Here is a 27,462-nt window from a genome sequence, read left to right on the forward strand (position 1 = left end):
AAGGGATTCCTACGACAGAGTGGTTAGCGCTGTGACAGATTAACCTGCATGTCAGGTTTTGTGATCGATTCAGGAGAGAATCCTCGCCGTGCCGTGCACCACGAGACCGGGTCGTCTGCCATTTCGACTCACGCAGGACTTGTGCTTCGCTCGTGGTTTCGTCTCTTTTCGACCATTTTCACCGTATGCAGACGTCGATCTGGGGCGTGTGTGTGACGTGGTTTTTTGAAGGTTACTTCGTCCATACCCGAGGGTGTGATCTCTCAGTCGCCTGTAGGGCGCCTTTGGATTTCCCAGCCGCCTTGAGGGCGCCTTTGTACAGCTTCGGTGATGTGTCGGTACTGGCCATCCGCACGGGATTCTGGTCTCGATTGGACCTCGTTCTGGCGATCGCTGGAGCGAATCAACTTTGTCGTGAAGCCGGGAATAAGAGACATTGGGGAATGTTCGTGTTTCACTCACTTGGAGCACAGTGAGTTATATATTACAAAACGGATGGTACCATCATAGGACATATTGATTGTACTTTTGAATACTATTGTTGTTGTACTGTTATTTATGTGTGATCTTAATACAATATTTGTTTGAGTAACAATTGGGGTGGCTTCTCCGTTGATCTTTGACACACAGAATAACACATTTTTCTGCCGTGACTCCTCTCGGGGCTCGGAGGTACACCGTGACCAGGGGGTCGGGGAGGAGCACGTAACAATAACAAGTTCACTTTTGATGGAAATACCGATGCTGTGTACAAGAAATCAATGCAAAGATTGTATCTTCTCAGGAAGTTGAATTCATTTGGTGCTAGCTCAAGTGTGATGCGGATGTTGACCAATTCCTAACTGATCAGCGTTTTATCATTTAATTTGGTTTCCTGGTACAGTTATCTAAATGTGCGGAATAAGTCAGGATTGAGAAAGGTCATTACACTGGCATTTGAAGTGGGTGGGCCTTCAACCAGTGTGGAGTCTCTATACTTGCGAGCATTGAAAAGGAAGTCGATGCAGGTGTGTACCGAATAAAGTCACTTACTTCTTGAATGGACCGTTTAAAAAATTGCCATTAGCGAGATGCTTTCGTGTTAGGAGGATGAAGAAGAACATTTTCAAAAAGTCATTCGTACCATGTGCAATTCAAATGCTAAATTCAAATTCCTTGCCATTTGGCTGTTTAGTCCATCTTCCATATTTTATATCTTTATATTTTGTGTTTCTCATTCCCTTTGTGTTTGATGTTTTTATGATGGTCAAACTTACGGTGTCACCAAAGGATAATTTCCCTGCATATGTGACAATAAAGATTATTATTATACACCATCCTATCAGACCTTATACACCATCCTATACTCAGAAGGCTAACCCCTGCTCTAGCGGGGAAAAATGGCCTTAAAACGATCATTCATTCATTCATTCATTCTATCAGACCTTATATGTGATAAACACATTGAATATTTTTGTCTCGTCTGATAACAAATACATATATCTAATAATTACGTCTTGCCTATTATATAATCAATGGGTTGGGAGAATATGTCAGAATTAGCGTAATCACTATATATTCTGGGTTTGATTCATGAGCTGACTATAAACTGCCATCCTGGTGCTTCACATAGAGTATGCCGTCCTTTCGGAGAACATTACGTTTACCAAGAATTTGATGGTGGACGTGAAGGATCTTATGGTCTTTCACAGTAAACTGGTGTATGCTGGTACTCTGCCAAAATTAAAAGTTCCTGCCCTAACCTGTGACACCCGCCACTGACAATGGAATGGTGACCCACATGTCCAGGGGTGTGTTCCACTACCAATCAGCTTGTAAGCACTCACCAAGGAACTTAAGCACTCAAGCAAGCACTCCAATGAAACCGTTAATACGGAACGGCTGGCTTGTCAAGTGATAGCACACTGATTGGTAATGGAACACACCCCTGGGTTGGTTTTCAGCCAAAGAACACACCCTTACCCCTTGGGTTGCTACTTGCCATGTGGGAATCCCAAGACCTTGGTTCTTGCCCTAATATTCTAATCTCTCTAATAATGGAGAGTGTGGAGCACAGGCATGGTGGGTCAAATGGCCTCCTCCAGTGTCCAAGTTGCTTGTATATAATCAACTAGCGAGGTACCCATGTTATACACGGGTGGGAAGCCAAAAGCAAACAAAATGCGGAAACCGTGAATGCTAAACCATGGAACTAATAAATTCCACATTCCTGTGCCACCTTCAGTCGAATGTCAGACATGGACAGCCGGCTCGTGAAGGACTTGGGCAAAAAACTGCGAATGGGAAACGATGAAGGAAGCAATAAATTCAACATTCCTTTGCCACCTTTAGTCGAACGGCAGGCATTGACAGCAGGTTCGTAAAGGACTTTCACAAAAATAACGTTCCCCGTCTGAATGGACATGAGTTTTAATGACTACCTGATGAAGATATTAGTGCTCAGACCAAGGTAGATGATGATGATGACATCTGTTTCATCTTCTACGCAAATCAGAGCTGGAATGCTTTCTGCAGCAAGTTTCATGTGCAGCAGTAGATGCATATCAGCCTCTTCTTGGTTGGACATGGTCTTGTAAATATTTTCTCTCTGCTCTTTCCAACTCTTCAAGAAACTTTGCCACCTTGTTCTTGCTCTCCTGTGCATGCCAGGCCAGGAGCTACCTCAATTTTTTTTGATTTTGTGGCCTGGTCTTGTTACTCAAAACAATGAATGCCTACTTTGAAACTACAGCTCACACACTTAGCAGACTTGATTAAAATGTCCCAGTGTACGTCAAATATAAAACACCAATTCTGTCACTTCCCTGGCGAGCATGAAGTTTGTGTTCAAAATCGTGATGAGAGAGCTCATCAAATGTAAATATTCGCATCGTGGAGTTTCTGAATGAGTCCCATGGCACCTTTTAGCTTTGGTATGACTCGGTCAGAGTTCAAATCGGCGACTTCCCAGATTCAGAGCGGACACTAACTATTACACGAGTGTGTCCGATTTGACTATCAAGCACAAACGCTTTGTGGTGCGTGTTAATGAAAAAGTCGATTCTTGCGACATGCCATGTAAATTCAAGGGCACTGGCACCATGTGAAATGGCATCAAAAGTCAGTGTTAATTAATCCTTCGAGCCCAAGCATGCAGTTAGTGCGAGAATATTCCCTGTGTCGATAGGAAAGCACACCTTGGGCTCAATAATTGAAACTATTCAACACCAAATAAAAACAAATGTACTAATGAGGTACAATTCAATCTGCATTTATTCGAAGTTCATAAGAAGCGAAATCCGTAAACTGACTGGATATCATGAAGAATCTCCTCTCATATCAAGTGTCAACAGTTATCATTTACAGATAAGTCTAATAATTAATCATTAATTAGTAGTAAGCATTACCACACAATGTGAGGGCGATTATGTAGGTACATGTGATTTCAGAGAATGTCTACTTCAGTCTGACAGAAGTTCTGATTTTACTTGGATCAACAGAAAAAACAAGTATGCTAATTGATCATTGTGACATGCCCCACACTACCGATGCCTCCGCCCACATTATTACATCACTAGCAGAGTACCCGCCCCACGGGAGACCTTGTTCTGACACGTACCTTTATTTGGGCAGTGTATAGGCAACTGAAAGCTCCCTCAATCGCTCCTGAGAAAAAATACAACAACCCGGGTTACGTGCATGAATCAAAAACATACCAACTGCTTATAATTCAAAACACCTCACTATACTGGAAAACGTGGGGACGGGAATACTGTACCGTAAAGGGTGGGACTTGTAATACCCTCTCCACCTGGAGGCGGTGCAACATGGTACACATTTACATAGAAAGTTTGCACCCACCCTTCGCCACCGCCCCCCCAACCCCAAGACCACCGGCAGAGATAAAAACACCCCTATGCATTAATTTGGATCATGTTGATACTATTTAGCAAGTCTGGATGTAATCGGGCCACAACTGTAGGAGCAGCGCAACAAGCACCATCTGTGAATTATAGTAAGGATTTATAATACTTGTAGCAAGTTTGATTTAAATCCCTTCAGCTGTTCTCAAGTATCACATTTCTACCTGACATGACCTCTGACCTTTGATGCCAAAATCTACATCAGTTCATCATAATATACATGCTTACCAAGTTTGGTCAAAATCCCATCACTGGTTCACAAGTTAGTGCAGTAAAAGAATTTTTTTACCTAATGGGACCTCTTACTTTTGACCCCGTGACCCCATAATCGAATCCGTTTATCTTTACATCATTATACATACTTGCACCAAGTTTGACTTGGTTCCCTTAAACCGTTCCCAAGTTATCGCGATAACGCTAATCTATTACAGACTTTGACCTGTGAACTCTTGACCCCCAAAATCGAATCAGTTCGCCTTTGCATCATATGCACTTGTACCAAGTACGATCAAAATCCCATCACTGGTTCACAAGTTAGCAGAGCAACATAAACGTATTTTTAACCTAACGGGAACTCTGACCCCATATAATCTAAAATGCTGATCTTTACATCATTATACATAAATACCTGTACCAAGTTTGACTTTGTTCCCTTCATCCATTCTTAAGTTATCACGGTAATGAAAACCTATTACAGACTCTGAACTTTGACCTCAAAATCAAATCAGTTCATCTCGGCATAATAATACATACTTGCACCAACTTTGGACAAAATCCCATCGCTGGTTCACAGGTTATTTGAGGTGCAGATAAACACGATGTTTTTGTCCCATGTCGATGGTAATTTGCCATACTTTTGTAAACAGTGAATAAAAATTGGTCATACATGATCCTTATTTTTACCTTTTGCCAAACTTTATATGGCAGTTTTCAATTAATCTTCGAAGATGCATCTAAGATGCGGTCTCCCTCATATGCATGATCGAGCATAAATCAGCTGTTGGACTCACCTGCCGACTCATTTTCAGTTGGGGAAAGTAATGTGGGTACATGATACAGCATCTAGTTCATTGGCTGGCATGGATTCATACACTGCGGGCTCAATTTCCAATAGAGGAGACGGTACCAACAGCTCCTCACCGTCCCAAAGACAAGAGCCTGCAACATTCGGAAAGACATGAAAAAGCCATAATCACCACCTATTGCTGAATTAACGTGCTGCTCATCTCATCATTCATGTTATCAATTGTCCTTCGAAGATGGTGTTAAAATGTTGTTTGGCTAAACTGTATTACTTGAATTCATTTTCAAATTTGATGGCAACGACAGAAACCACAAGGTCTCAATTATTTGTTCCATATTTACATCGTTCTCAAGTAACCTAGTTCGACTTGAACACATTCTTACGTCATGGAGTTTCAATCGACAGAACATTAGCTGCAGTTTGATGAAAGCTTTATGCTTGAACATTAAAGTCTAATTAAAACCCACCTTTGGTTCTGAAGTGAAATTATACTGAAGGTGAACCCAGGAGTGCTCGCTTATCCCACTAAAGGGGCGTCTATAAGACCCGGGACAACCGCGGCGCAAAGACACTCCAGCGACACTTACTGTGACATATAGTCCTGTAGTTTGAATGGTATGTACGCCCCTATATGCTGCACTTGTTTTGCTTTGCCTATTGATATCGGACATTGCCCATATAATACTCCGATTCTGATGACTATTGCATGAATGTATTTTACAGGATGTTACCACAGATCTAAATGATATTAAACCTACCCAAGGGACAAGTCGTGTCTGTGGTTGATTTTCACGACATTTAATATCATTTAAATCTACGAAATGGCTGAACCCAAGATGATCACGGTACCGACTCTCGATGCTGACGCACAAGCCGAGGAGTCGGGGTCGGAGTTCACCCACTGGCTCAGAACGCTGGAGAATTACTTCGCCGCGCATGAACCGGAGCCCACCGCTGCATCTAAAGCTGTCCGTGTTACATTCGAAGGTCCATCACCGCGTTTACCGGTGCATTGCTCGCTTTGAGACGTACGCCACGGCTCTGGTCGAGCTAAAGCGACTATACATAAAGAAACGGAGCACCGTGCACGGCCGGCATCAGCTCTCTCAGCGGCGACAACAACCGTCGGAATCGATCGATCGCTACGCGCAGGAGCTGCGACACCTTCTAACGGACTGCGTGCAGGAGGTACGGACCCACGAGCAAGTGCAGGACGACCTTCTCCGAGATTCTTTCGTCTCTGGAATTAGCTCTGGAGCCTTGAGGCTCCGACTTTTGGAGACCCCGGATCTGACATTTACGGAGGCACTACGGCTGGCTCACGTCTTTACAGATGCCCGTGAACAATCTACCGCTTATGACCACTCACGAGTCGTGGCGGGGACTTCTCTACTCGCGCGACCGGAGAGGGTTACCGCCGAGGATATGGGGGAGGACTCGACCACGGCCGAGTCTCTGGGTGCTCTTGAAGTGGACTCGGCATCCGGCCTGACTGCCGCTACCGCTGCCCGGCCACGGCCTGAACGGTACGCGAAGTGTTATTTTTGTGGGAATCGGCAGCACCCCCGAATAGAATGCCCGGCTCGGGAGGCGATATGCCATCTGTGCTCCACCAAGGGTCATTTTGCGAAGGTCTGCAAAAAGTCCGTGCGAGGTACGCGCGCCCTTGAATGGGCTTATCGCTGAGCCAACGGACTGCGCACCGAGCGGAGCGCCCCGCCCGGCCTTGATGAGCGTCTCCCCTCCTCGCGGGCCCCTGGCTGCACGCTCGACCTTGATGGGGGACATCGGGCAGCCTAAACAACCGGCGCGACCATGACCGCCGCGGCGCGATCGGCCTTGGCTGGCGTCCAGACGCCCACCTCAAACAAGCAACGAAGTACTGCATTGCCAACTCCTCTGGATTCGCAGCGAACGCTGCACGGGACTCGAGCGCCGTCTGACGGCGGCTTTTACGAATTACACGCTATCGCACCAGCTCATGGAACGGTGGATGGCAGTGATCCTCTACGCGTGACTCGAGCGCCATCTGACGGCGGCTCTTACGAATTACACGCACTTGCCCCAGAACTGCCAACTGTGCACTTGTCACGGGAATCCTCCACGGGCTGCCCGAACGACCGGCAAACTGCAGCCGGCGTGGGAATGTCCTCTGACAGTGGCTTTTACGATTTACATGCTCCTGCTCCAGCGCGGTCAACGATGCGCTTGTCACGGGAATCCTCCACTGGCTGCCCGAACGACCGGAAAACTGCAGCTGGAGTGGGATCCACTCGCGAGGCGCGATCTTCTCGCCCGGACGGCACAATACCTGCTGGGTCTTCCGGCCTTGCGCAGGCCATCATTCCGCTCAAGGTCGAGGGCGTTTTGTCACAAGCCTTAATCGACACGGGGTCTACGGATAGTTTTATCGATCAACGCCTAGTGCATCAACATGGGTGGCCGGTTCTCGGGACTACACGACGGATCTTCATGGCCTCCCAAGGCCTTCGGCTGAGCACAAAAGGGGCATGTCGATTGAAACTCGTGATAAAGGGACGCACGTTCCCCGACGTGTATCTCATGGTATTACCTGCGTTATGTGCCGACGTTCTGTTAGGACACGATTTCCTTAAGCGACATGGACGTTTGGAAATGGACTTCGGTGGGCCGGACACGCTTGCTGTGTGCGCCCTCGCTCAGATGGACGTGGAGCCTCTCTCGCTGTTCCCCAACCTGACCACTGATTGTACCCCTGTAGCCGTAAAATCGCGCCGCTACTCTCGCGCAGACGCGCAATTCATTGCGGAAGAAACGGCCCAGCTCTTAAAGGACGGTATTATAGAACCCAGCCGGTCGCCGTGGCGGGCCCAAGTCTTAGTAGTGCGAAGTGAGGCCCATCGCCGGCGCATGGTAATCGACTACTCACAGACGATTAATCATTTTACACAGCTGGATGCCTACCCCTTACCGGGGATGGATGCACTGGTACGCCAGGTGGCCCAGTACTCCGTTTACAGCACTCTCGATCTGCTTAGTGCGTATCATCAGGTCCCCATCTCTAGGGCTGATCGCGTCTATACGGCCTTTGAATCGGGTCAACGGTTGTACCAGTTCACTCGACTCCCCTTTGGGGTAACTAACGGGGTCTCTTGTTTTCAGAGGGCTATGGATGACCTCGTTACGAAAGAGAACTTGACCGATGTCTGTCTATCTGGACAATCTTACTGTTTGTGGGTATGACCAGGGGCATCACGAGGCCAATCTGAAACGCTTCCTCGAGGTCGCGCAGAAATATCGCCTAACCATGAATGAGGCTAAGTGTCGTTACTCTCTACGCACGGTAGATCTTCTGGGGTACACCGTGACCCGTGGCTCTGTCTCTCCGGATAAGGAGCGTCTGCGACCTTTGCTCGATATGGCTCCGCCTAGCGATCGGGCTTCGCTGAAACGCGCTCTTGGGCTGTTCGCCCACTATTTGAAGTGGGTGCAAAATTTATCCGCGAAGCTCCGCCCCCTCGTGGCCTGCAACACGTTCCCCATGGGCCCGGCCGCCTTGGCGGCCTTCGAGGGTCTTAAAGCCGACATCGCTGGCGCCGCTGTAGCGACAATTGACGAGAGTGCATCTTTCGTCTTGGAAAGTGATGCCTCGGATCATGCGATAGCGGCGACTCTCTCCCAAGGGGGATGCCCTGTGGCTTTCTTTTCGCGGACTCTCACCACCGCTGAGCGGAGGCATTCGTCTGTTGAAAAGGAAGCATACGCGATCGTCCAATCGATTCGGCGATGGCGGCCGTACCTGCTCGGGCGGTGTTTCCAAATCGTCACGGACCAACAAAGCGTTGCATTCATGTACGACACCTTACATGCTCAACGCATTAAGAATGAGAAAATCACTCGCTGGCGTATCGAACTCGCCGACTTCTGCTACACCATCAAATACCGCCCGGGGAAGGATAACCTGGTCGCCGACGCCTTATCGAGGCCGGCCACTTGCGCGGGGGTTGTCACTTTGGAGGGGCTGCGCGCTTTGCACGGCACTATGTGTCATCCCGGGGTAGCACGTTTCGCACATTTTGTGCGCGAGGGGAATCTGCCATACTCGATTGAGGACATCCGCTGGATCTGCCGTGATTGCACTATCTGCGCGGAGCTCAAACCGCGTTTTTACAACCCTCCTATGGGGACGCTGGTTAGGGCTACTAGACCGTGGGAGCGTTTGGCGATGGACTTCAAGGGGCCGCTGCCGGTGTCGAGTAACTCTCGTTATCTGCTCACTATCGTTGATGAGTATTCGCGATTCCCCTTTGCTTATACGTGCGGGGATATGTCGGCTGCCACGGTTATACGGTGCCGACAGAATTTGTTTTCTATGTTTGGGTATCCGGCCTACGTGCATACCGATCGGGGTGCGGTGTTCCTGTCTCAGGAGGTGAGGGGCTACTTGCTCCAGAATAATGTTGCTTCGAGCTACACCACGCCGTACCGGCCCCAGGCGAATGGGCAGATCGAACGCTTTAATGGGATTATATGGAGGGCCGTCATGCTAAGCCTCAGGACCCTCGGCCGGGGCCTCGATAAATGGGCGTGGTCGCTACCTGCGGCTCTAAACTCGATCCGGGCTCTCCTATGTACCGCCACCAACCAGACTCCGCATGAAAGACTGTTCCACCACCCTAGAAGCTCGGGTAGTATCCAATCTTTACCCAGCTGGCTCGCTGAGCCGGGGCCGGCCTATCTCAAACGAGCGGTTCGCGCTAGCAAGTACGACCCCCTCGTTGATAAGGTGCGGGTACTCCAGGCTAATCCCGAGCATGCCCGTGTGCTAACGGCTGACGGACGCGAGTCTACTGTCTCAGTACGCCATCTCGCCCCTTGTGGGGTCGACGACAGGGATATCGACGAACCGATCTACGAGTCTATGGACTCTACCGAAACTTCCTCTATGGAACTACTGCCGTCACTTCCGTCGTCGCCTACTCCCTTGCCTGATGGCTCTGGGGTGCCCCCTCCGACGGCTATTCCGACGCAGGGGACTCCGGGCTTGGGGACGCCGTACCCGGTAGTCTCCGCACCTGAACTGGCAGGGTAGTTCGCCGCCCCGACCGCTACGGGTGGACCGACTGACGTGGATTGACGTACCCCATTCGATTATTGCTGACGCTTGCTTGCGACCTGCCTAGCGGCAGTATAGTTTTAACGGCGGGGAGAATGTAGTGAAATTATACTGAAGGTGAACCCAGGAGTGCTCGCTTATCCCACTAAAGGGGCGTCTATAAGACCCGGGACAACCGCGGCGCAAAGACACTCCAGCGACACTTACTGTGACATATAGTCCTGTAGTTTGAATGGTATGTACGCCCCTATATGCTGCACTTGTTTTGCTTTGCCTATTGATATCGGACATTGCCCATATAATACTCCGATTCTGATGACTATTGCATGAATGTATTTTACAGGATGTTACCACAGATCTAAATGATATTAAACCTACCCAAGGGACAAGTCGTGTCTGTGGTTGATTTTCACGACAGGTTCCATTCCACATGGTGTTAGCACACGCTGTAAGAATCAACTTATTTTACATCGTGTGAGCACTATCACCAACACACCTCAAAAGGTGTCACCAACACCCCTTTTAGCAATGACAACCATGTTCACGAACACTCTTCAGGCAGCTTTCAAGATTATTTGTTTGTTCCTTGACTGCATGCCTTTTCGTTCCACTTTAAAGTTTTCACTTTTAACAGATAGATGGTGTCATAAAAACTTTTCACTTTTTTGTAGCTGCTGCTCCAGGAAATTTTTGAAAGCTTCCTTCCCCTTTTATTGTGCTGTCAGTAGGTCAAAAGAAACCTCAGTTTGTGCAGGTACCCGAGAAGAGTACTTTCAAAATGTGAAAGATCGTATTAATCCGATCAAACGGATCGCTAACAGATCAACAAACGAGTCCACGTCAGACTAGTGTCTGAATGTGAGGCTTCTCAAGGTCTGCATGACAGACCTAGACACGAGACAAGGATCAGTTCACACAGTTGCCTCATTGCTCAGCTGTGAGCTTATAGTGGAAGAGTGGAGATAGGGGTAACCTGCTTAAAAGATGGTGTTAAAATGTTTAAGCAGCGTGAATATTGTCAATTTCAATTGATTTTATTTGCAAAGCATGTAGAGGATATTAAGTTATTACCAAGCACTACATAAACTTAGCATTATTATTTGATGCCAATGCCATGTTACTAACACATGAGAAGCGTCATTCAGCTATGGAAGCCTCTAGCAGCTCGAGTGTCTTTTGTTTTTCTTCAGTTTCCTCAACAGGAAACTCGCGAGATCTTGTCGAGGCGGTCACGGTTTTTCGAAGCTGTTCCACGATCCTCACGCACGCTCGAAGTTAAGTAATTGTCACATTTGTATTTTTGTCGAAACTGTATTTATCCTACGTGTGTGTACCTTTTGCGGGTCCCTGGGAAGATTATTATCGGTGTTAATCTTTCATACCTGTAAAAAATAGTCGAGTATTTCGCGCCACGTGGCCTAGTTGTTGAAGCTTCCGACCTTGAGGCTTGGTTCTCTCCGGGCATCCAAAGCGGTTATTTTTTCATTCGTGTGTTTGTCAAATTTCAACTCGTTATTTTATTGTCCATGCGTAATATTGTTTGTTTATAGTTAGTTTTGGTTTGAATTTCCTGTAACTCGTAATTAATTAATCATGTTCTGCTCCGCATGTGCGGCCTTGTACCCCCATCGGTGTTTGTTTACTTAACTCCCCTACATCGTGTTTTGCTTGGCTCTTAGTTTTTTCCCTTCTACCCCGAACATAATACTCTTTGTCTAACGTTTTAAATCCCCACCCCCTCCCACCCCCCAAAAACGAAAAAAATAAAATAAATCTTTTTCCTTTCTCCACGTGTGCTGTTTGCCTCATCCTGTACTTTCTGTCCAGGTGTGCTGTTCGCCCCGCCCCCATAATCTCCTTGCCATCCACCTTTTGCCCTGTCCACGTGACTCATGGTGGTCCCTCTCGGCTCTCCCCCCGTTGGTACTTTGTGCATATAAGATTGTTTACGGTTCTGTTTTAATATTATTTAAATATGTATAAACTTTCCCCTTCAGTGTTTTATTCAGTGGTATATTACAACACGCTGTTTTTCTTCCTATTTAAAAGGCTTTTTTCAAATTCCTCTCCATCTCATTCCATGTCAAAAAAAAGAAATTCAATCTCTTATACGTCTCCCTCACTACATGGTCTAAATTCACATTCATTCCACCCCTCCTCCATCGTTCTGAATCGGATTGCTAACTTGAAAATCACAACAAACCCAATTTGTTATCAATGTTCGTCTTTCATTAATCATCCACTTTCGAAACTCCCCTCTTGCCCCTCCCCTCCAAATCCCCCCCCTTGCACCTACACTCATAAACTCCCCCCTTGCCACTCCACTCCTAAACTCCCCCCTTGCCCCTCCACTCCTGAACTCCCTCCTTGCCCTTCCCCTCCTAAACTCCCCCCTTGCCCCTCCCCTCCAAATCCCCCCCTTGCCCCTACACTCCTAAACTCCCCCCTTGCCCCTCCACTCCTAAACTCCCCCCTCACTCCTCCCCTCCTAAACTCCCCCCTCACTCCTCCCCTTCAAAACTCCCCCCCAACCCCTCCCATTCAAATCTCCCCCCATACCATTCCTCTCCAATTCTCCCTCCTCCCCCCTCCTCCTCAAAGCTGCCTCCTCCCCACTTCGTCTCCCTTCTATCTCATACCTCCACCCCCCCCAACCTTCTACTTTCCTCTGCCCCCCCTCAAACAACCCCTCACTGTGCCTCATCCCTTCACCATCAAACCTTTCATCCTCCTCATCCTTCCCTTTCTTGGAACTCTTCTGTAATCTCTGACACACTATCAACTGCTCTCCCTACCTCCCCCTCTCATCCTTCATCTTACCCTACTCCTCCCCTCCCCTGTCCTGTACCCGATGTCCTGTACCCACTCTCTTCATTAACGGTATGGACCTCAAACATCCGGGGCCTTCGCTCAAACCTGACTGATCTCTCCATACAGGTTGCTTCTGACAATCCAGACTTGATCTGCTTAACAGAGACTTTCCTCCTTCAAGATGTCTCTGATTCCTTAATATCTCTTCCTGGTTACTCCCTCCTCCGGTTTGATAGACCTGAGCCTCGTCCTGGGGGTGGGGTGTCTATCTTTATCAAAAACTCTCTTCCTCACTCTCCTTGCACTGCCCTCTCTCCTCCTCACCCCCAGGAGTACCTCTGGCTACGGCTTCCTCTCCGCTCCCACCTTTTGTTCATATGTGTTCTGTACCGTCCTCCAAACAGTGATGACTCCATTTACATTTCACTGTCTGACAACATGGACCAACTTCTATCCACTCATCCCAACTCTCTCTTCCTCATATGTGGTGACTTCAACTGTCATCATGCCAGCTGGTTGGGTGTGGGTTCCTCTCTCACCAGTCATGGCACCTCAGCAAAGGACTTCTGTGACTCACTGGGATTGACACAATCTGTCAATTTCCCGACCCGGATCTCAGCCAATGGAGTATCTTCTCTTCTAGACTTGGTTATGACAAACTTCCCTGCTAATGTCTGCTGCTCTTCTTCTGCTCCAATCGGTTCTTCTGATCATGTGCTTGTCAAAGTGGACATCTCTCTGGCCATTCTCAGAGAGCCTCCTCAGCGTCGACGAGTCTGGCATTTCACTCAGGCCGACTGGGACGGTCTTCAAGCAGCCATCAATCGTCTGGATTGGTCTCCCATCTCCACTGCCTCTGACATCAATTCTTCCTGGGAATTCTTCCAAAGCAAACTGCTCTCTCTCATGCACAGATTTATCCCATCTCGTCTTCAGTTGTCTTACCCTTCCTCCCATCCATGGTACACTGAATCTTGTGGTGAGGCAGTTGCCCTGAAACAACTTGCCTTTGCCTCTTGGAAGGCAAATCCAACTGAAGGCAATCTCAGTTCCTTCCACCAAGCTCGGAACAAGTGTGTGTCTACCCTCAGGAGTGCCAGGAAGCACGATCTCTCCACACTCAAGAATGAACTCTCAAACCTGTCTCCTTCCTCCAAATCCTGGTGGCGTCTGGTCAAATCCGTTTCTGGTGTTTGTTCCCCCTCCATCCCCTCCCTTACCTCAAATGGCCACACAGTTGACATCGCACGTGACAAAGCCGAATGCCTCAACTCTGTGTTTGCCTCAAAATCTTGTGTCCCAAACCCATCTCTCTCTGTTCCCACCCTTCCCAGTCGAACCCAACTGCTCCTGGACTCTGTGTCCTTCTCTCCTGACAAGGTGGAGGAGTTTTTGTCTAACCTCGACTCTGATTCTGCAACTGGACCAGACGGCATCAGCCCACGGGTCCTAAAATCCTGCTCTGCTGCTCTATCTCACCCTCTCTCTGTCCTTTTCACCCTCTCTTTCGCTCAAGGTCATCTGCCAGCATCCTGGAAATCAGCAAACATTACCGCTTTACACAAAAAAGGTGCAAAAACAGATCCTTGTAACTACAGACCAATCAGCCTGCTCCCAATTATCAGCAAAGTCATGGAATCCATCATTGCTTCAGATATGAAATCTTTCCTCTTCTCCAACGGATTGATCTCTGATCATCAATTTGGTTTCAGACCAGGTCACTCTACTCTGGACATGCTGCTTCTGCTGTCTCAACAATGGATGGAGGTCCTCAATGCCAAACAGGAAATCAGAGCTGTCTCCCTCGACATATCACGTGCCTTCGATACGGTCTGGCACCCAGCTCTGCTCACCAAACTCTCCTCCTATGGTATCCATGGAAATCTCCATGCATGGCTTGCGGACTTCCTCTCTGGTCGTAGTCAACGTGTGGCCCTGAATGGATTTCTCTCAACTCCCCTTCCTGTTCAGGCTGGAGTTCCCCAAGGCAGTGTTCTGGGCCCTGTGCTTTTTCTGGTCTTTATCAATGATCTCTCCGACTCTCTGGAAAATCCTCTCTATCTCTTTGCTGATGACTCCACTCTCTGCCGCTCCATTCCTCTGCCCTCAGATCGGCAGTCTGCAGCCTCCTCACTCTCTGAAGACTTAGACAAAATCACAGACTGGTCAAACAAGTGGAACATGTCTTTCAATCCTGACAAATCTCACACTCTTACTATGTCTCTCCGAAAAGATCGACTGGACAACCCTCCCATCTACTTTCTCAACAATCCTCTCCAAGAAGTTCTGTCGCTCAAGCTTTTGGGTCTCACTATCTGCCATGATCTTTCTTGGGAAAACCACATTTCCAAGCTGGCCTCCAAAGCCAGTCGCCGACTGGGCATCCTCCGTCGTGCGAAGTCCTTCCTCGGCACACCTGAGCTCCTCACCACATACAAGGCTTTCATCCGCAGCTCAATGGAATACTGTTCTCCCCTATGGGCCGGTGCTCCTGCCTCACACCTAGCTCGGCTTCACGCTGTCGAAACCAAAGCTTTCAGAATTATTGGAATCTCCCGCGATGAAGCTATCTCTAAGGGCCTTTCACTCACTCACCGCAGGCAGGTAGGTGGTCTTTCTGTCTTCTACCGACTCCTCTCCGGCCTTGCACCCCCAGCTCTCTCTGTGCTCTGTCCCCCAAATATTCCTACAGGTCGCACAAGATCTGCCAGCAACCCTCTGATGGTTAAACTGCCGAAATCTCGGCTCTCTGCTCACCTTCACTCTTTCATTCCTCTTTTCTCCCACCTCTGGAACAAACTCCCTCACTCCCTTCAATCCCACTCGTCCCTCCAGGTCTTTAAAACAGCTGTTCACCACCATCTCTTATCTTCCCCCATCCAAAACCTTGATCTTTTCTACCCCCGCTAATTCACCCCAGATCCACCTTGTTTGAAATTCCAACTTCTTTCCTGGAAGTCCTGGCAGTGTCCATATGTTTTATACCTCTTTTTGAAAGTGCGTAAAAGGCAATTTGTGTTATACAGTGTTCAAGTATACAATTCAATTGAAACTAGAACGGCACTCGGTAGAGAGCATACCCCACCAGGTGAACAGTTTACGTTTTGTTTCCCCGAGTAGACCAGAAAATCACAATACAGAATCACATTTAATCAAAATCATCCGTCCACAACTTTGAGAGATCCTGCTTTGTATCGTTTTTGGCCCTATAACCCAATGGTGAAGAATTACTTAAAAATTTCTACGAGCCAGATCCAGATCTTCACCAAAATCTAATCATTTCGTCCTTGTCACATACGCTACCTCTCTGCCAAATTTCGTCCGAATTCGTCCACAGAAACAAATAAACAGACATAGACAGACAGACATGGGTGAAAACATAACCTCCATCCACCTTTGGTGGCGGAGGTAATAAATAAATATTTTAAAGATTGTAGATTTTTTTTTTGGGGAAGTTTACCGCCATTGATGCATCATCTTTTACATCACCTTATTTATTACGTTACACACTAGTTTTTCGTGCTTGTTTTTTTGGTTCACGACTTATCAAGTAACCACTATATTCGTCATGTGTGTGTGTCTGTCCACAGCATAACTACCCGATGATATCATCCGATCTTGATGAAACTTGGGTGGGAGGTTGATATCATGATCTAGTTGTGTCCTGCCTAGAGTGGGCGTATTGCGCCCATTGTGGGCGGAGCGACGCCCGAAAAAGATGTATTTTTAGGGGGTAATCGATTTGAAGCTACATCTTCTCCGAGGGGTTTGGTGGAATCTGACAGGGGTTTCGATATTTGGTTAGGCCAATGTCATGTGTCTAGCCCCACGGAGCTCGATTTTTCCTTCTTTTTTTTTTTTCCTTCTTTTTCCCCCCTTTTGCCCCTTTCCCCCGTGATCTCAATCACGGGATCTCAATCACGGTTTCACCCCCCCCCCCCTCACCTTTTTTTTTTTTTTTTTTTTCATTTTTCACCGAATTTTCGGTATTGTGTAGCTAACTAACCTCATAACTGATTATACATTATTTTCTATCTCATTTCAAGGTCAGTAACCTTCGTTTTGACATTTCCGGGCCTGGCCTGTCCGGGCCTGTTTCGGTTATAGTCCGTCCTTTGTCATTGAATACCGCTCGCTCGTGAACCATCGTTGTCTCCTGACTTGTGTCCTTTATAGTCACTAAAAACAGTAAATCTTGTGTTTGGAATTTTTTGTCAATTTTGGTTGACTGCCAGACAGACAAAAAATTTTTTTTAATCTCACTCCCCTCTGTGGATATGCGATCGGAACTAATTCGTTTTCTCATTCTTGTTCAAAATATAACATTAAATTGAAGTGAGTTGTTCATAAATCATAAACTGAGGCTTGTGGACAGACTGACAGACAGAAAAGTGAAGCAAATGCTCAACCCAGCTTTTACTTCATACACAGGGTAACAATCATGGGAATCTCGGCAGGTCTCCAGCCGTGTCATGTGGGCGAAGTACACTGGAAGACACCTCAAATAGGTACCTTTGTCGGTCGCAAAGTACCAAGGAATTCTCTCTCAAACGCAAACAGATGAAGTGGCAGTCACCATCCGTTGGCACGTAATAGTACAAGTGGAATCTCAACCATTTCAAGACAAGCCATCTTAAAAAGCTGTAAGTGGACCTTTATCGTGCCGCAAATCATTCAGGTAAGCCATAAACATGTCCACAATCCCCTTAACGGATTAACGCCAGGGGGGTTGACTCAGCCTGTCATCCTTCCGAGGTCGGCAAATTGAGTACCAGCTTGCTGGGATGAATGATCACGGTGTGTACCCCGATTTAGAATAGGTACACCGTATCCCTGCGCATCGAAGAGCGTGACCAAGGGTTGGTGTCAGGAAGGGCATCCGGCCATAAAAACATTGCCTCAAACAGGGAACCATGATTGTCATGGGGCCCACAAGGCTAAACCCCGCTCTATCGGGGAAAAATGGCCTTAAAACGATCATTCATATTCATTCATTCATTCATTATGACGACGAAAAGTCTGATGCCCCACGTGGAGATTGGTTTCTGAGGTTTGGGACATGGAATGTAGTGACAATGACAGGGAGATCAGGAGAAGTGGTGGAAGTATTGGTCAGAAGAAGAGTGGACATATGTTGTGTGCAGGAGACGAGATGGAAGGGAAGTGGTGTGAGAATGGTGAAGGGTAGGCAGGGACAGAAATACAAGTTTGTGTGGCAGGGTGCTCGGAAGGCATGCATGGTGTTGATGTCCTGTTTTCTGAGGAGTTTGTAGACAGCGTGGTGAGTGTGACGAGATTGAGTGAAAGGTTGATGATGGTGAAAATGATGATTGGAAAGCTCTTGGTGAACGTCATCTCGGGATATCTTCCGCAGTTCGGTCGGAGCGATGAAGAAAAGGACAAGTTCTGGTGTGCAATGGAGAAGCTGATGGAAACCTGAAAGATGAGGAAGTTGTTGTGGTAGGAGGAGACCTAAATAGACATGCGGGAAGGAGTATAGACGGTTTTGAGGGAGTTCATGGGGGTTACAGATATGGTGTGAGGAATGGAGAAGGTGAAAGGAATTTGGAGTTTGCTGATGGAGCTGCTTTGTTGATTTGTAATACTCTGTTCCAGAAAGTGGATAATAAGCTTGTTACATACACGTCAGGTGGGTCGACGACAACCGTTGACTACCTGATGGTGCGTAGGCGAGATAGGGGGCACCTCCGGGACACAAGGGTGATCCCCGGGGAGGAGCCTGTTTCACAGCACCACTTGGTTGTCTGCGACATAAGGGTGAAAGGTGCGAGGAGAGCTCGGCGGGTGAAGTACCAACCGAGAATGAAGGTGTGGAGGTTGAAAGAGGTGACAGTGAGGGAGGCATTAAAAGAGAGGCTAAGTATGGTAGAGGATAATGTGGTTGAGCTTGAAAGTGGTTGGATGTCAATGAAAGGTAGTCTGTTGGGAGCCGTTGGTGAGGTATGTGGATGGACAAAAGGACCACCGAGGAACTCGGAAACATGGTGGTGGGATGATGAAGTTGGAAAGAGGATTGACGAGAAGAGGAAGAAGTTCAAGGAGTGACAGAAGGCGAAAGGTACAGGGGCAGAAGAGGCAGAAGATGAAAGTTACAAGGCAGCCAAGAAGGCTGCAAATAAATAAGTAGCAAAGGCGCAGGAGGCATGTCGGAAAATGTTTGGCGAACGCTTGGATAAGGAAGAGGGTCAGAGAGCGGTAATCAGGATTGCAAAGCAGACAGCGAAAGAGAGGTGCGATGTGATGGGGGTGAGTTGCTTGAAGGATGAAGTGGGCCAAATCGTTGTGGACCCAGATGGAATTAAAGGAAGATGGAAGAGACATATGGAAATGCTGTTGAATGCAGAGAATGAATGGGATGGCAACAAAGAGAGTAACCCAGTTTTCGGACCGGCAGAGAAGATAACTGAGAAGGAAGTTGAGGAAGCGATAAAAGCAATGAAGAGTAGAAAAGCGGGAGGGCCGACGGGAGTTGTGGGAGATATGTTGAAGGCAGCGGGAAGTTGGGTTGTGAAGAGAATGACAGATCTGTAATTTGGTGGTGAAAGAAGGCCGCATTCCAGTGGATTGGGAACCGAGTACCCTCGTCCCTCTATACATGGGGAAAGGTGACCCTCTGGACTGTGGCTCGTATAGAGCGATAAAGTTCTTAGAGCATGGAATGAAGGTATTGGAAAGGGTGTTGGAGAGGAGGATAAAGAAGAAAGTGAAGATCGACGAAATGCAGTTTGGATTTATGCCAGGAAGAGGAACGACAGATGAACTTTTTATTGCAAGGCAGTTGCAGGAGAAGTACATGGAGAAGAGGAAGAAGTTGTTTCTTGGGTTTGTTGATCTGGAGAAAGCATTCGATGGGGTTCCACACGAAGTAGTGACATGGGCATTGAGGAAGTTAGGAGTGGAGGAATGGTTGATCAGAGTAGTGATGGCAATGTATGAGGGAGCGCACACAGCTGTAAGGACGAAGGACGGGAACAGTGGTGAGTTTGAGGTGAAGGTGGGAGTGCATCAGGGGTCGGCACTAAGTCCACTACTATTTGTAGCTGTGATGGAGGTGCTGGCTCGGAACGTAAAGGAGGGTTTACAGTGGGAGTTGTATGCAGATGATCTGGTGTTGATTGTGGACAGTATGGATGGACTGAAGGAGAAGATGAACAAGTGGAAGGAATGTATGGAGGCAAAAGGTCTGAAGGTGAATATCAGAAAGACGAAGGTGATGGCAAGTGGTAAAGCATGTGGTGAGGTGGAAAGAACTGGGAAGTAGCCGAGTGCTGTGTGTAGGAAGGGTGTCAGAGTGAACTCCATTCAATGTACAATGTGCGTTGAGTGGGTTCATCAAAAATGTAGTGGTCTGAGAGGGTCATTAACCAGTGTGGCAGCTACATTCAAGTGTTAGGTGTGCACAAAGGGAGGTGCAGATGGAGGAAATGTTGAGTTTGATCTTGGAGATGGCGTGAAGCTGGAAGGTGTGAAAACATTTTGCTACCGAGGAGACATGCTGAATGGAGAAGGTGGATCAGACTCGGCAACGGTTGCTGGAGTGAGATGTGCATGGAAGAAGTTTCGGGAACTGAGTGGCGTGCCGACAAGGAGGGGAGTGTCGTTGAAGCTGAAGGGAAAAGTGTATGCTGCATGTGTGAGAAGTGTTATGATTTATGGGAGCGAGACATGGGTAATGAACATGGAGCAGCAACGAAGGCTGGAAAGGGTGGAAATGCGAATGGTTCGGTGGATGTGTGGAGTATCGCTGAGAGAGAGGAAGACAAATGATGAATTGCGAAAGATGATGGGAATAGAGCCTGTGATGGATGCTGTGAAGAGAAACAGGTTGAGCTGGTTTGGTCATGTGCTGAGGAAGGATTAAAGTGACTGGTTGAGAAGAGTGATGGAAATGAATGTAGAAGGAAGTAGAGGACGGGGAAGACCGAGAAAGACCGAGAAAGACTTGGCTGAAGGTGGTGGAAGAAGAAATGCGGGCAAGGGGGTTACCAAGGAGAGATGTAGAAAATAGGGCAAAATGGAGAAGATTGTCATGGGGCCCACAAGGCTAACCCCTGCACCAGCAGGGAAAATGGCCTTAAAATGCCTGTTCTGTGTTGTTTTTTTGTGGAAGTTGCCCATTGTTATTACAACGCTTCCAAATTTGTCTGTACATTTCCATTGTAGATAATGACAAGGACATTAGCAAATGATGGATAAAACAACAGTCTGAACTTGGGGTCACAGCATTAAGATTTGTGCTCAGAAGGGAATCCTAACTGGTCATTCCAGAACAGACAAGGTAAGCAAAGGACTGTCATGATAAAAAAAAAAATGTACAAGGAAAATGGTGGGTTTGAGGTTGGCTGAAGAGAAGAAATGCAAGTTTTATTTTCCAATGTTGTAATCTAGAATTCAAATTGGAACAATATGCAAGTGAAGGGATTACATCTGTACGATAAAATGAGCCGTGCATGCTCATGAGTTCCACCAATTCGATGGACATTTTTACTGACACCACCCACAACTTTTAAACTAAAGGCAGCCAATTTAGGAAGCCTTTAGAATTACAATTTCTCTCAAGCAGTGCTTTCATTGCAGAGGTTGCAAAGGTTTGCTATTATTTCGGAAACCCCGCAGATGCCGACGGAGACCCCGCGGGGATGCCGACGGAGACCCCGACGGAGACGCCGCGGGGATGCCGACGGAGACCCCGCGGGATGCCGACGGAGACCCCGCGGGATGCCGACGGAGACCACGCGGGGATGCCGACGGAGACCCCGTGGGATGCCGACGGAGACCGCGCGGAGGCCGACGGAGACAGCGCGGAGGCCGACGGAGACCCCGCGAATGCCGACGGAGACCCCGCGAATGCCGACGGAGACCCCGCGAATGCCGACGGAGACCCCGCGAATGCCGACGAAGACCCCGCGAATGTCGACGAAGACCCCGCGAATGTCGACGAAGACCCCGCGAATGTCGACGAAGACCCCGCGAATGTCGACGAAGACCCCGCGAATGTCGACGAAGACCCCGCGAATGTCGACGAAGACCCCGCGAATGTCGACGAAGACCCCGCGAATGTCGACGAAGACCCCGCGAATGTCGACGAAGACCCCGCGAATGTCGACGAAGACCCCGCGAATGTCGACGAAGACCCCGCGAATGTCGACGAAGACCCCGCGAATGTCGACGAAGACCCCGCGAATGTCGACGAAGACCCCGCGAATGTCGACGAAGACCCCGCGAATGTCGACGAAGACCCCGCGAATGTCGACGAAGACCCCGCGAATGTCGACTCAAATCCCGCGAATGTCGACTCAAATCCCGCGAATGTCGACTCAAATCCCGCGAATGTCGACTCAAATCCCGCGAATGTCGACTCAAATCCCGCGAATGTCGACTCAAATACCGCGAATGTCGACTCAAATCCCGCGAATGTCGACTCAAATCCCGCGAATGTCGACTCAAATCCCGCGAATGTCGACTCAAATCCCGCGAATGTCGACTCAAATCCCGCGAATGTCGACTCAAATCCCGCGAATGTCGACTCAAATCCCGCGAATGTCGACTCAAATCCCGCGAATGTCGACAAATCCCGCGAATGTCGACTCAAATCCCGCGAATGTCGACTCAAATCCCGCGAATGTCGACTCAAATCCCGCGAATGTCGACAAATCCCGCGAATGTCGACTCAAATCCCGCGAATGTCGACTCAAATCCCGCGAATGTCGACTCAAATCCCGCGAATGTCGACTCAAATCCCGCGAATGTCGACTCAAATCCCGCGAATGTCGACTCAAATCCCGCGAATGTCGACTCAAATCCCGCGAATGTCGACTCAAATCCCGCGAATGTCGACTCAAATCCCGCGAATGTCGACTCAAATCCCGCGAATGTCGACTCAAATCCCGCGAATGTCGACTCAAATCCCGCGAATGTCGACTCAAATCCCGCGAATGTCGACTCAAATCCCGCGAATGTCGACTCAAATCCCGCGAATGTCGACTCAAATCCCGCGAATGTCGACTCAAATCACGCGAATGTCGACTCAAATCACGCGAATGTCGACTCAAATCACGCGAATGTCGACTCAAATCCCACGAATGTCGACTCAAATCCCGCGAATGTCGACTCAAATCACGCGAATGTCGACTCAAATCACGCGAATGTCGACTCAAATCCCGCGAATGTCGACTCAAATCACGCGAATGTCGACTCAAATCACGCGAATGTCGACTCAAATCACGCGAATGTCGACTCAAATCCTGCGAATGTCGACTCAAATCCTGCGAATGTCGACTCAAATCACGCGAATGTCGACTCAAATCCTGCGAATGTCGACTCAAATCCTGCGAATGTCGACTCAAATCCTGCGAATGTATGCCATGCCATTGTTTCAATGGGGAAAAGGGATGTCAAAAAACATTGCTTGGATATCCCACGAAGCTGTCGACAGTGTGAATGATGGAATATCCCACAAAGAAATGTTTACCGTGTAAATGACGGGATATCCCGCAAAGCTATGTTTACCGTGTGAATGACGGGATGTCCCACGAAGCTATGTTTACCGTGCGAATGACGGGATATCCCACGAAGCTATGTTAACTGTGTGAATGACGGGATATCGCACAAAGCTATGTTTACCGTGTGAATGATGGGATATCCTGTGAAGCAATGTTTACCATGTGAATGGTGGGATATCCTGCAAAGCTCGTTTTCGCGCAGCCGAGATATTTTTATGTGGCCGCAAAAGCCGTGACAACGTGAAGTACAGTGCGGTGAATGCAGAAGCAGGTAATGCTCGTGGCTTGTAGTGGATGTTTTTTTTGTGTATGTCCAACTGCTTTGTGCGTGGCTGTTGAAAGATGGGTTTTATAACTGTCATGCTCGCGGCTCCTGATTTTTTTTTTGCGCCCATGAAAAACCGCAAGTACACTGGACATCGGGCTGCGAATAGAGAAGCAGGTTGCAATTTATCAAACGCGACCGCAGAACCCATGAATAGCGGAACCGCGAATAGTGGGGACCAACTGTATTTCGATTTTCATACAAGAGCGAAGTTGATGGCGCACCATCGCAAACCACCACGCTTCCCTCCTAAAGAGAAGTTGAAAGATGGCAAAATGTTCCACCAGAGGCTGGAAGGAATGACAATGTCAAATTTTGAGTTAAAAAAAAATCTTCTGTTTTGTCCCATCACCTGAAGTCCCCACCCCATGTGGAATGACCTGGGGGTCAAATCCACAAAATTGTTATATTTTACTATAATTCACCAAATGTCCGTCCGTCCGTCTGTCTCTGTCTGTCTGTGTCTGTGTCTGTTCAAAGGTACCGTAAAAACTGCTGAACCAATCGCAGCGATATTTTGGGTGGATCATCCTGGGATCCCCAGGAGTAAAATAGGCTATTTAGTTTCCCCAATTTCAGCTTTAGTCTCCAGCATTCTCAGGTTTGGACTCCCGCATAACGTTCGCGTTCACATAACGTTCATTGTGACGATGTTTTCATTGTGACGATGTTGTTTTCCCGGGTGCCGCACAAACGGTTGCACCGATCGCTGCACAGCTGCACCGATCGGACTCGGTGACCTCGGACAAAGACCTTTTATAAGGACACGGGTTGAATCCCTGCTTGAGAGAATTCCAACCCCATTGCCGCCGCCATCACGGCCGTCTCTCCAACTTACAATCCCACGAGATATGCGGAAAGGACGACCCAAAACCAATATAAGCATCATTCGTATATAAACATCATTAAAAGTAAATAATGACCTCGGCCAAAGTTCAAACGACATTTAATCTCTACATGAGAGAATTCCACATAGCTATTTGGGCGGTGAATATGCTAACAGATCGCTGTCTCCATCGATCTTGCCAAGGCCGTAACAGCTATCGGCTCAAAATCCTTTTAACTGTTGATTTGGTAGTTTTTACAATGAAGGAAACATTAACAATGTTGTTAAAAGTTTATTTTGTGATTAATTTGTGATTGGAGATATGTTGTTTGGAATTAAAAAAGAGATATTGAGTTCAAGTGAATGACGACACGCCTTGATTTCTACTTTCTGAACGTGAACGTCGCGGATCACCATATGCAGATTCGCCACGGTCCCACGATCGATGTTTCTATACGTGAACGTACCCGTTTGTTTGCGAACGGGTACGTTTTTCATGGAAGTTCTTCACTAATTTGCTGTCCATGTCTTACGTGCGACTGAGGGTGCCACAGGAATGTGGAATTTATTGGTTTCATGCTTTAGCATTCACCGTATCTGCATTGCCCGTTTGCTTCTGGCCACCCACCCGTGCGTAGCACGGGTATCTCCCTAGTATATTTAATGTGTACACCAATGTTGATTTCATATACAAAGTTTCATTTAAAATGTTATTGATATGAAGATAATCAAATAAAATTCATTGGATGTCTTTATGTTTGCTTGCGTTGTTTTGCAAAAACCAAAAGACTGCGAAGCTGTTCACAGTGTGAATGACGGAATATCCGTCATAGCAATGTTTACCGTGTGAATGACAGGATATCCCGCGAAGACCAAAAATGATTGGCACACATTGAGAACCACCACATTTGGCACACACACCAAGTTCGACTCGGGGATTGTCCTGAAGGTATTTTCATCCACAACCTCAGCCTTTAAAGACCTTGAATATAATGAATGAATGATCGTTTTAAGGCCATTTTCCCCGCTAGAGCGGGGGTTAGCTTTGCGGGCCCCATGACAACCATGGTTCCCTGTTTGAGGCAATGTTTTTTTATGGCCGGATGCCCTTCCTGACGCCAACCCTTGGTCATGCTCTTACGATGCGCAGGGATACGGTGTACCTATTCTAAACCGGGGTACACACCGGGATCATTCATCCCAGCAAGCTGGTACTCAATTTGCCGACCTCGGAAGGATGACTGGCTGAGTCAACCCCCCTGGCGTTAATTCAGCGATCGACCGGGATTCGAACCCAGGATCCTAGGATCCCAAGCCGGCACCCTGACCGCTAAGCCAACACCAGGATTTAAAGACCCCGAAGACCCCTAAAATCCCCTTCTAAATCTAATCTTGAGAGATTAGATGAAAATCTTGAGAAGACTTTTTGGCTCTAGATCTTGCTGTCGACGAGTATCCTGAAGAGATTAGACCCCTTAAGACTCCAAACACCCGGAATATCCCTTTATCCACCAGCATCGCCTCAACTCACCATTTTATATAAATCCAAACTGATATTACCTCGATTCACCGTTTTAAATAAAGTTTTGAACCCCAATTCTGCCTCCCCCCCCTCCCACCTCGCCGGTGCTCTCCCTCGCCACCCCTCCCGATCCCCCGCTCCGGTGATTCCCCTGCCACCTACTCCAACTCTCCCCTTTCTAGTCCCTGCCTCCCCCTACTGCCCCCCCCCCCCCCCACCTGCCCTTCCGAGCAATGCTGGATAGCCCTGTTAGTATCAAAATAAAGATAATGATAAGAAGCACAAGCTCTGTGTGGACGAATGGTTAACTACAATCCATCAACACAATGGGATATTTAAAGCTCATATCAGATTGACATAATGGCAGAAGAACAGACTATTGTGAAAGGGTTTCATTGAAAGTATATCATCCCGATACATTAAAACAACAAAACCCAAGTGCAGTTGTTCCAAAACAGCACGAGAGGGCATTGACATACCTTAGTTTGGTCTTTGGCAGGTAAACCATCACATCCAAATTTCCAATTCAGAAATCTCATTACGTGAATCAGTACTTGCACATGGCTGTCCTCACTTCCTTGTCCAAGTTGTTCACAAGTGCTAAATGTCCCTGGTGTGGACACTTCAGGAAGGGGTCGTTGCTCCAGGCAGGCGTGTGCACATTGTAGCAGCACGTGCAATATTGAAGGCTCAGTACAAGCGCCGAAGCACCACTCCAATATTTTACGTGCTGCTACAGCGGACTCACTCAGGTGGGAGCCAAAACCATTTTCTGTCGCGTACCAGATTGAGGTAAAACGGGTAACTTGCAAAAGAGGGCTATGCATTAAGATGTGGGGGCAAAATGCCAGTTAACTTTTTTTTGACAAGAGGAAAAAAAATTCAAAATGCCTCGAATTTCCTTTGTGAAACAACTCCAAGGAAACACCTGAAGGAGTGCATGTTAAGAACCACAGCAGAAGATTTGCTTGCAAATGGCATTAAAATACATACTACGAGCAAGTCCATTTGTGACCACTTTTTTTATTTATAACAATGCATAACCATAAAGTGGACCTTTCAAGGCGTCACATCGAACGTATGCAATACAGCGCTGCCAAGCACTTCATGGTTTTAATGCAATCACTTGCACTTCATGGCATCTCCTCACACTAAAAAGCAATACCACTCAGAATCTTCACTTCTTTTAAAGAAAAGAAAATTAGTGTATCATGGAACAAAAAGCATCCAATTTATAGTTGGCCCATAAATGTAGAACACCAACTGCACAAAGCATTATTGTTTGAAAAAATAAATAAATAAAGACATAGCAAGTGTGTATTTTCTGCTCGTTCTCATGTTAGGTACGCATTCACACCATTGAGATGATAAACAAAGCAATAGCACAAACAGGATGCACCACTTGGAAACCCAATGGGAGGATGGTGATAAGAG

General features: G+C 47.6%; 1 protein-coding gene and 1 long non-coding RNA gene across 3 annotated transcripts in view; both read right to left on the bottom strand.

Moving 5' to 3' along the window:
* Window positions 1–11,634, bottom strand: part of LOC137425369 (uncharacterized) — a 55,474-nt gene extending 43,840 nt beyond the window's left edge. Inside the window, exons 1-2 of the mRNA XM_078776605.1 lie at window positions 4,913–11,634; window positions 3,599–3,645 (exon numbers count right to left, since the gene is read on the bottom strand). Coding sequence (XP_078632731.1) covers window positions 3,599–3,645; window positions 4,913–4,964 — 99 coding nt within the window. The 5' untranslated portion in view covers window positions 4,965–11,634. The remainder of the gene's footprint in view (window positions 1–3,598; window positions 3,646–4,912) is intronic.
* Window positions 3,235–27,462, bottom strand: part of LOC144888179 (uncharacterized) — a 59,872-nt gene continuing 35,644 nt past the window's right edge. For both annotated transcript variants that reach the window (XR_013623223.1, XR_013623225.1), the window contains exon 4: window positions 3,235–5,060. This is a non-coding gene — a long non-coding RNA (uncharacterized LOC144888179). The remainder of the gene's footprint in view (window positions 5,061–27,462) is intronic.

Source organism: Myxine glutinosa, chromosome 4 (genome assembly GCF_964187855.1).
Source record: "Myxine glutinosa chromosome 4, kmMyxGlut1.1, whole genome shotgun sequence".
NCBI lineage: Eukaryota > Metazoa > Chordata > Myxini > Myxiniformes > Myxinidae > Myxine > Myxine glutinosa.